Source organism: Corticium candelabrum, chromosome 11 (genome assembly GCF_963422355.1).
Source record: "Corticium candelabrum chromosome 11, ooCorCand1.1, whole genome shotgun sequence".
In the NCBI taxonomy this organism is placed as follows: Eukaryota; Metazoa; Porifera; class Homoscleromorpha; order Homosclerophorida; family Plakinidae; genus Corticium; species Corticium candelabrum.
In genome coordinates, this window is record NC_085095.1 from 1,398,390 (window position 1) to 1,408,956 (window position 10,567).

Genomic DNA, 10,567 nt, shown 5'->3' on the forward strand with positions numbered 1-10,567 from the left:
CAGGGCTAGGCCTTGTGTAACATGCCACCCATTTTTCGTCTTTGTTTAACAATTATTATATTTATTGGTGTCTGTCTGTCTGTGTGTCTGTCTGTCTGTCTGTCTGTGTGTCTGTCTGTCTGTCTGTCTGTCTGTCTGTCTGTCTGTGTGTCCGTCCGTCTGTCTGTCTGTCCGACCGTCTGTCTGTCTGTCTTCATTTATTTCAAATACATTTTAGGAACAATTTCAAACACTAAATATACACTAATCCTTGTGACAATGGTCTCTGTTTCAAACTTTTAAAAGGGACTAAAAACTGCCTATGCTATTTCCATCAAGCGCAAATTGACTACCACAAACTACAACTAAACTGTATAATTAACGAACTAGTGAACACTACATTGTACATCCAATTCTTCACCCATAACCCCATCTTCCCGACATCCTGTTATCCTCTTCAATTTTCTTAGTATCACTCCGGCATTAGCTTTCTGCACAATTACAGCTATATGTGCACACGTTTCCTCCAGTAACAGGCAAACTCAGAATGGTTTCTCTTCCCTTCACAGTCTCTTGCTCTGGACTCAAGAGTATTCAGGTATCTTTCTGCTTCTTGCCTTATCTCCCCAAATGTTCAAAGGCTAACGGGGTGAGTTTTGGGCTAGTAGTACCCCAGGCTAGCATAGCATATTTCTTCCTCTTGCGCTCCTCCCTTACTGAAGCCGCGAATCCATCTTCTTCTGCCGATTTTGATAAGAATTTTGTCTGCCTGTCTATCTGTCTGTCTGTCTGTCTGTCTGTCTGTCTGTCTGTCAAATTTTCATATATTTTATACATCAAAGCTAATACAGGTGAAACTAAAGTAACAGCTAATGAACAACAAGCGTCACGACTGCAATTACAATTACACAAATAACAAGTAGCATTAGAAAGCTCCCCTACGGAGCCTAAAAACCAAAATTTAGTTTAATGAATTGAAAGTGAACAACATCTTGACTATGGCCAGCTTTCTGTCCATATGTTACTCTGATCATCTTTCTAGCCAACACCAAGGCATTGCAACGCTGAAGTTGTACTGACAAACGTCTTCTCCAATGTGTCCTAAAATCTGAGGGATTTTTTCTTCCTTCTTCATCTCTATATAGTTTGGAAAGTTTATTGAGGAACGTTGATGCTTCCTCTCCCCACCCACCAAATTTCTCGAAAACTAGTGGAATAAGGGTAGGAGTGTACTCTCCCGGCAACTGCGCTTTAGAATATTTGCTATGTTTGATGTCTTCTCTCCTTCTTGCTGCAGCTCCATCCATAGTTGCTGCACTTCGCAGAATGTCCTGGCTCCAGGGGTGCGCAAGGGCCACATCAAGCTCAACATTTCCCCCACATGTTGAGTCCAACACAACAATGTCTGCTCTATTGTTGGATGTGGTATATCTATCTTTTTGTTCGATTTAATGTTGGCATTGTAGACTGCTCAGGCATTCAGACCAGCACAAAACAGCAGAATTGTGAAACCAAACTGGGCTTCCACCATATTGCATGTTAATAAATGGTACCCTTCAACATCTAGTGACTTTCCACATTTACATGTAGTGGCCCAAGGTGGTATAGACAAAGGTAGACCGAATCTGAGAGAAGCCGCCAAGACAAAATTGCCAGATGAAAGTGCAAACTTCTCTGAAGATGGAATGGAATCTAACCATGCTCCTGCTCCTTTGCCTCCAATTGAACGCAATCATGCTGCATCTCAGTTAGAATCAGTTTCAATCAACTTATCTGCTTTTGATTGTACATATTCTGTTGTTAGACGATGTTGCAACTTTTTTGTGTTAGACAACAAATGCGACAACTTGGAAATATCTTTGAGATGGTGTTCAAAAGTTAGCCCAATATCACTCGCATGATTAGATGATGTCACTAGAGAGTTGACTTGATCTTGAAGAACAGGAAAGCGATCAGGCAACAGCTTAAGAGAATGTGCCCAGCCGGCAACAAAAGCAAAGGGTGCCACTTCGTTTAGGAAAGTCATACCAAATCCTCCTGGTCTTGCTGGCAACATATTGCTTGGTTCCACATATTTCCACTGATGTTAACATTTCCTAGCAAACGAGAGAACATAGACTTTGTTTGCTTGTCGTGGATAGTAGCTGCCTGTTCCAGTGTTTCTGGACTTGTTCCTCTTGCTAAGTGATTTAGCCGTGTGGTATGACAGTATCTAAGAAGCAACATGGATGCTTGCACATTATCCAAGTCGACAAGCTGTCTACAAAGATCATTCATTTTTTCTGCAATAGTGGAACATGCTCGTGCAACATATTCACGTTTCCCAATTGGTGTTCCTAGTATCATAATGCCTTCACTTGAAACATGTATGGTATATTCAGAAGAGGTGTCTTCTTTGTCGTGTGAACAGTATATTTCACATTTTGCTTCCTGTATTTCCAATCCTATTTTGAAAAATTCAGGTTGAAGAGTGGAAAAGGCATCAAGGACATGTTTTGCTGGTCCAACTAAGAAAACATCATCAAGATAAGCTAGCACTCTTACTGCTTGGAAATTGCTTTGCAAATCAACCAGGGTTTGCTGTATGCCTAAAGAAAACAGAACTGGTCCTAGAGGATCTCCCTGATGGATGCCTTCTTTAGATGACAAAATAACTGGGACGTTGTACTGTAGGAAGACCAGAGAACAAAACCCAGAATACATTTGCATGACATGATTTGTCAAGATATGAAAAGATTTCATCACTTGTTGCGGCAAATGGGAGCGGTGGATTGAAGTAAAGGCATTTTTAGCATCAGTCTTCAAAGCAATCCAGTCACTGTTGGCTTCTAGTAGAATCTGGATATGGTGTAAGAGAAGATCTGTTCCTACCTCTGTCGACACTCCATGCTGCAGAGGAGAAAAGAAATTCGAAAATTCACTTTTCATCTGTGCACAAATACATTTTGCAGTAACTCTTCTGAAAACTTATCCAATAGCTATTGGTCGAACGTATCCTGAGGCTTTGGGCAAAGCAATCAGCCGTGCTGAGGACACTGTCTGTCTGTCTGTCTGTCTGTCTGTCTGTCTGTCTGTCTGTCTGTCTGTCTGTCTGTCTGTCTGTCTGTCTGTCTGTCTGTCAATACATATATTATCAAACATTGAACCATTATACACCATCTAAGCAAAGCAAATAGATACTACCCAAGCCAATAGGGCTTGGTTCTACCTACAACTATTTTGTTTATGTGGCTGTCTCTTGAAACAATCTTCTCTATTTTTCTGTCAATCACTCTAGCATTTGATCGTTGTAGACGCACAGAAAACACAGATCTCCAGTATGTCTTGAAGGTTGATGCATTTGGCTTTCCGTCTTCGTCTCTTGATAGCTGTGACAGTTTCGATCTTCAAATAGTCTTCAGCTTTCTCTCCCCAACAGGCCAAAATGTTCCAAAACTATAGGCACAAATGTTGGTCGAAAAAACGTCCAGGCAAGAGCTCCTGGTCGTACTTTTCGATCTTCAGATTTTCTCTTCTGGTTGCCGCTGCTCTCTGAGTTGTAGCTGATAAACCTTCTATTTCATTACTCCAGGGATGTGCTAGAGCAATATCCATTTCAAGATCCACCCCCGATGCCTAATCGAATACGACTATATGTCTGATCTGTCTTCAGAATTGACATACCTTCCTCTTGGTTCTTTTACGTGATGTAATTGCAGTTGACTCAAACAGTCTGACCATGCCGAAACCATGTTGTTTTGGCTGATTACCGGGCCGCCCCAGTCTTACATGTTATTAGGTGGTATCCATCTGAGTCTAATTCTTTCCCACAGTCGCACTGACAAGAAGCCAAAGGCATTTGGCAGCCCAGTCTCATCAAGGATACCAAGCGGAAATCGCACGGAGATAATGCATGCCATATGATGATGATGGTACTGTCAAGAGCCACGCTCCTGCACCTTTGCCTTGCAAGGACTTCATTCGAGATTGGTCTCTAGTCGAAGATGAATTCTGAATAACACAATTTGACAGAGATTTCATGTACTCCTCAGTCAGCCTGTGTTGTAGTTGCTTCCTGTTGTTGATAACTTCTACGAGAGTTTGTTTTGAGGCAAAACATTGAACAAATCTCTGATGATGGAACTATTTGAATGATGTGAATTCTGAACTTCATCAAGCAATCTCTCAGCATCAGGAATTCATTTTGCTATTGTATGCAGGATTGAAACCCAACTACACAGAAATGCAAATGGTGCTGTAGATGTTAAAGCTGTGAGACCAAATCCTCCATGTCGTATGGGTAAAGTTGCTTGAAGCCACTGCGTGTCTGTTAGATTACCTCTACCCAAGAGATTGGTGAACTGTGATCTTGTCAGTGTGTCATGGATGGCTGTAGCGGACTCTAAAGTCTAGGTGGAACAGTTCGTGATACGAAGTTCATTCGAATAACATGACAGTGTCTCAGCAAGAGCATGCCCCACTGGGGATCTTGCAACTGCACCAGCTCACCACACAAATTAGATCCTAATTGTGCAACATCAGAGCAAGATTCGATGATGCACGATGAGCTTCCTATAGGTGTGCCCAGAATTCTACATCCTTGACTTGTGGCTGGTATGGAAGTTGACTGAGAGATGGTGCTAAGTAACGGTGATGAGGAACAATATATCTCACACTTCTTCTCCTCAATCATGAAATTAATGCCGCTGAAAGCAGATCTCAGCCTTTCAAAGACATGAAACACTCGATCAGGGCTGCCAAGGAGATAAACGTCATCCAGGTAAGCCAGAATTGTTACTTCTTTGTTGTGAGACTGTAGATCTTTCAAAATGGATTGCATTGCAATTGAGAACAAAGCAGAACCAAGTGGGTCTCCCTGGTGCACATCTTCTTGAGAGCTGAGAATAACCGGATAAGATCTGTCTGTCTGTCTGTCTGCCTGTCTGTCTGTCAAAACTGTCACCTAATCATGGTTAAATACATTATTTGACTTTGAAGTTCAAGGCCAATGTCATTAGTTAATCTATGACTTTGTTATTTGCAAGGACTAGTTTGCTTTTGTACAAGTAGAGTCTATATAACAATAAAGTGTCTGTCTGTCTGTTTGTCTGTCTGTCAGCAAATTTGTCACAACAGTCAGCAAATCCAGAAGCCAATTTTAATGCTTCTATGTTCATGTTGTATTGGAGAAAAAGATTTTCTACAATTCTGCAAAGATGAAATGCCAAAGTCATCCTTAGAAAACTTTCAAAGCTGTCACCTAATCATGGTGACTTAGATAGATTATTTGATTTTGACATTCAAAGTCAAGTCCATTAGTTAATGACTTTTTGTTTGCAGAGCTGATTTGTATTTTAAAAATCCTAGCATATGTACAAGTAGAATCTGTATGAGAATAAATTATATCTGTCTGTCTGTCTGTCTGTCTATCTGTCTGTCTGTCTGTCTGTCTGTCTGTCTGTCTGGAAAAGACTGTCTATTACTCTTCAAAAATGCAACAGCAGAGTGATTTTGCGGAAGCTGTCAAGGCTTTCTGTGCGCTCATTAGGAGATGACAGTGTTTTGGGAGTAGATAGAGACATTCAGTGTTTTACTCATTAGCAATAGTCTCGGACTACAAGTAGAACATTTCATTTTAACAATAACTGTTTGTAGTAGTGAAGATTGTTGACAATAAACTTGATTCTGTCTGTTTGGCTGGCTGGCTGGCTGGCTGGCTGGCTGGCTGGCTGGCTGGCTTGTTGACTGGCTGGCTGGCTGGCTGGCTTGTTGGCTGGCTGGCTGCCTGTCTGTCTGTCTGTTTGTCCATCTGCTCCTTTGTCAAAATTCAATAATTGTAACACGATTCTAGCAATTTACAATTTTAGCTACAAGTGCATCTAGTCAGCATCTAAATCCTACTTCTGTCTAATAGAAAGAAAGCTAGTACACTTTCTACTACTGTCAGTAATATATTGTCTATTTTACCACGTACTCTGTCGTCATTTTTAGTAGACACTGCAACAAACTACGAGTTACTGAGTTTAGTTCAAGGTACATTGCTCGTATAGTATTGCATGTTGGGATACAGATGGTATATCGAGTGTTGAGTCATGCATACATCGATTTCTAGCTAGTTTTTGAATGTCAAGCATAAACTTAGTCTAACTAAGGTGAGCTCTAGAGTCTACATAATCACTTAGTTTTCCTAACAAACTCTACTAACTCTTTTCCAAATACTTTACGCGCAGGTCTCGTTAGTCCCATTTGTAACAATGCTTCAATTATTTTACGGCGAGTTGCCTGTCTGTCCATCTCGTTGCACCACTTCTCCAGCATGGCTCGAGTATGCTGAAATGGTTCACTGTGTTCTTCTTGTATCACTTTGATGGTCGATACGGAAAACATTTCCGAATCTAGGAGAGCAACAAATTCAGTTCTTCTTTTAGTCACGGCTGCTGAGCGAGCAACGTCAGTTAACTGTCTTGCAGTCGGTGTTTCATTTGCAGAATGAGATAGTGACACTTCTACTGTGGTTTCTGATTAAACAGAAAATATAAATATCAGTATACTATATATATAATGATATATATATATAGTATACTATATATATAGTATACTATATATATATATATATATATATATATATATATATATATATATATATCTTACATCCAACCAACCAACAAGCACCACCCCCAACCAAACCAAACCCAATTATTCTACATATGTAGTCAAATCTCACATGTTAAATTCAGTTTCTAGTGAATATCTACAAATTATCATTCTGGCATTGTGCTGCCACAATCGAACAGAGAGCTGTTGCAAAAGGTTGGAGAACACTTGCTGTAAATTGATGCCATTATAGGTCGTAGTTTTGGCTGCAATCGCTCTCAACGTCTCAAGACTTGCTTGAGTCCAAAAGCCAAAAGATTTCAGCACCAGAGAGTAGAACAGTCATCCACATTTAATACCGATTGCTCGTGTTTGTAATCCTTTCCAATTTTCCTGCCCTTGCAGTGGCTCCAGCCATTTCTGCAGCTTCACATACGTATTTAGCTTGGACAGTGCTACGAACTGTTACGTCAAAGAAAGCAGGCCTGCCATCAACAAATTCTGGATAAAAAAAATGTCCCCAGGACGAGCCCTAGAGTTACTAGAACATGTCTGATCTCTCCTGGCTGCTTTTTTGTCTATCAATAATGCATGCCAAATACTATATATATATATATATATATATATATATATATATATATATATATGTATGTATGTATGTATGTATATACGCAACATATACACGTATACGTATGTATATGTTGTATATATCCCATTCGAAACAACATTAGCAATCTTAATTACCAGTATGCATGTCCATTATATATAGTGATATTGTAAAATTCTGCAAATGTTGTTTCAACTCTATATTGAATAATGTTTCTGTATATTTGAACGTGTATAATAAAACATGTCGCCTTTCAAGAGTCTGATCATCACACAAGTATTGTAGACAAAAGACTAGACTGTTTACATAATCTTTATGTGCAACAGTAAAGAAAACAGCACGAGACTAGAAAGTTTTTCTTAAGTTAAGCCGTTAAACTAATGACGAGTAGCTGCATAGCGTGATTTGTACCACGTATGCAGTACTCAATCTAGTTATATAAAAAATAATTGTGAATATGCTGTGTTCTGTACTGTTTCACAGAATCACTGCTGACAGCAATATTGGTCAATATATTCCATGCATTTACCAAGAGAATAGAACGTGTAGATATCCCAGTATACACATATTAACTCCACCAAAACTTAAACAAGTTCAATCCTATACGTCTAGATCCCTTTCTTAACAATTGCAGGCTCTTTGTCACACTGGCTTTGCTATACTGTAATTGTGCAATGACTTGCGGCTTCTCTTGTTGCTCTTAAATTAAATTAAGCTCCTTAGTTGTGATCTTGATTTTGTTGCTAGTCTGATTCATTTTCTATCCACTCCTCCAGCCTTTAGTGTATTTCCTGAAACTGTATTGACACAGGCTGATGAGAAGAAATCCTACATGAAGTCGTTTCCACATCCAGCTAACCAACAAGAACGGCCTCCTTGCCTTTTGTCGCTCCTGTATCCAGCATTTACACACACATTCTCCACACCCACCAAAATATCGTATCCTCCACTATAATCAGCTAACTTAACAAACACTAATTTGGTCATTTATTATTTAATTTGCAATTTCCTAGTTTCCTGTTGCAACATAATTAATTAATATTAATTTTGCTGTAGACTGTAGCTACTTCAAGTAACCTTACTGGGTTTAGTCCTTGATACTGTACTGCTAGACGACGCTCCAGCCAGAGGGTCACGAGCTGCAGTTGCAGCTGCCGTGCTGGTGGACGCAGGCAAATCTTCTTCACATTCTCCGACTTCCTGTACCGCCTACGCATTCAAGTCTACTAGTTGTAAGCCCGGTTTACTACAAGAAGCAAGGATCAACCTTATCGTCCTCCAATGGTTCCTTGTGCTCGTCGACTGGGCACTCCTCGTCTGGCTGCTTCTCCAATGTTTCCTCATGGTCACTTAGTAATCGTGCCAACAATTTTACAGTCCTAACGTTCTCGTTCAGTCCGAGAAGCACTTGCAACGTTAGCTCGGGGTCAGACTTATCTACTATTTTATCTTCGTTTTTCCCTTTATTCCACAGTAAGTCAAAGCTCTCTTCCACCAATCCGAAGATTTTAGCAACTTCCTGGTACAGCTGGTTGACTGACCAATTAGGCGGCAGCTGCAACTCTATTGACTGCAAATTTTTGTCGCTCGGCATTTCCAATTCGATGATAAAAGTCCACATCGTTTCGCTTCTTTCCTGGTCTGCCATCACTATCGCGTGGGAAAGGCGTGGTGTTGCAGCGTATTGTCTGGCACCTCGAGGCTGCGCTTTTCCCGTGCGGTTGGAATTAACTAATTATAACAAACAGCAAAACATCAAACACTTTGTAACAATAAGACATGTTAGTAAATAAAGAATAGACCGACACTTCAAATATTATTGTATTTATTTGCATCGCACTCTGATACATGTGTAATAAAGACGTCTGAACGTTCATATTAATTATGATAATTAGTTGTTAGTGATTGAATTAGTGGAACACATATTTAGCGTAAGTTGTCTTATTGAGCCTAGCCTGCAGAACACGTGTTGTTGGAGTCTGATAGGTTAATTGCCTACTCTAGTGACAGGAGTGAGATTGTAAGAGTGGAATGAACACATATTTAGCGTGAGTTGCCCTATTAAGCCTGCAGAACACGAGTTGTTGAAGTCTGGTCTGTCAATAGACTACTCTGGTGACAGGAGTAAGACTGTAAGAGTTGAATTAGTTGAACACATATTTAGCGTAAGTTGCGCTATTGAGCCTACAAAACACGTGTTGTTGGAGTCCGATAGGTTAATAGACTACACTGGTGACAGGAGTAGGATTGCAAAAGTTGAATTATTGGAACACATATTTAGCGTGAGTTGCTTTATGAAGCCTGCAGAACACGATTTGTTGGAGTCTGATCGGTTAATATACTAAAATGGTGACAGGAGTGAAATTGTATTATTCGAACACATATTTAGTGCAAGTTGCGCTATTGTGCCTGCAGAACACGTGTTGTTGGAGTCTGATCGGTCAATAGAATAAACTGGTGACAGAAGTGGGATTGCATTAGTCGAACACATATTTCACGTGAATTGCGCTAGTGAGCCTGCAGAACACTTGTTGTTGAGTCTGATCGGTCAATAGACTACACATGTAAGGTAAGGTACGGTACAAAAATGCATAATACAATCATACAGTGATGCAGTACAATGATGCATGCAGCAGACTCTCATCGCCAATTCTAGTACTGATGACAGCAACAATCACAACGGAAAACAAAAAGTGTATTGTCTACGAGTCCTCAAATTCTCACTCTTGTGTCAAGAAAGCGTGGCACGTCTCATACGTGTGTAACTGCTCCACAGCTTGGCACAGCTTAGATTTCGTCGCTTCTTGACGTCTTGTCCACTGTAACAGCATCTCGAATCCTTGATCCTCCTGACTTCTAGGGTGTTTGTATACTATGTTTTCGAGGCATGCATAACTGAGGCCTAGACGAAGACCTAGCATCCACCAGCTGTCGCCCAAACTCCTTGACAGATCCAACATATTTTGACGACAAGCCAACTCGTTAATTTGCTCGAGGTCAGTTGGCCCTACATAGTGACATAAATAATCTATTTATTAGCGACGAAACGCGTTTATTTGGCTACGTACAGTCATCGATAATTCGACGAATTTCAGTTTTCTTTGCTTTAAATGACCATCGCCGTCTGCATTGCACTAAGCAAACATATAAATCATGTGCAATCACACTAGTCTATCTTTAATATAATACAACTGCATATCTAGTTGTCTTGGCTACCGGTAATACATCATACATTCATTCTGTATTTCTGTGTAGATTATCACAGACTGAGAGTGCATTCCACCTAGGAAAACGTTTGCAGCTACTACTAGATAATAATACTAATAACAGTAATAATTAAGTTTTCATAATTTGAACACACTCTATAGGGCAACACAAACACATACCACTTAGACACACAGTCACAAC

The 10,567-nt window shown here is 40.1% G+C and overlaps 3 protein-coding genes across 4 annotated transcripts in view; all 3 read right to left on the bottom strand.

Moving 5' to 3' along the window:
• Positions 1-2,001: 2,001 nt before the first annotated feature.
• On the bottom strand, positions 2,002-2,907 carry LOC134186508 (uncharacterized). Its single transcript, XM_062654494.1, has one exon. The coding sequence runs from the start codon at positions 2,905-2,907 to the stop codon at positions 2,002-2,004; it is 906 nt and encodes a 301-aa protein (XP_062510478.1).
• A 3,146-nt stretch (positions 2,908-6,053) lies between these two features.
• Positions 6,054-8,825, bottom strand: LOC134187353 (uncharacterized). The gene is made up of 3 exons (XM_062655471.1): positions 8,427-8,825; positions 8,242-8,368; positions 6,054-6,476 (listed from the first exon to the last, which is right to left on the bottom strand). The coding sequence occupies exons 1-3, from the start codon at positions 8,805-8,807 to the stop codon at positions 6,133-6,135; spliced, it is 852 nt and encodes a 283-aa protein (XP_062511455.1). The 5' UTR covers positions 8,808-8,825; the 3' UTR covers positions 6,054-6,132.
• Positions 8,826-9,662: 837 nt separating this feature from the next.
• The window catches only part of LOC134186784 (uncharacterized), a 4,715-nt gene continuing 3,810 nt past the window's right edge, over positions 9,663-10,567 (bottom strand). For both annotated transcript variants that reach the window (XM_062654837.1, XM_062654836.1), the window contains exons 4-5: positions 10,228-10,293; positions 9,663-10,166 (exon numbers count right to left, since the gene is read on the bottom strand). In XM_062654837.1, coding sequence (XP_062510821.1) covers positions 9,880-10,166; positions 10,228-10,293 — 353 coding nt within the window. In that variant the 3' untranslated portion in view covers positions 9,663-9,879. The remainder of the gene's footprint in view (positions 10,167-10,227; positions 10,294-10,567) is intronic.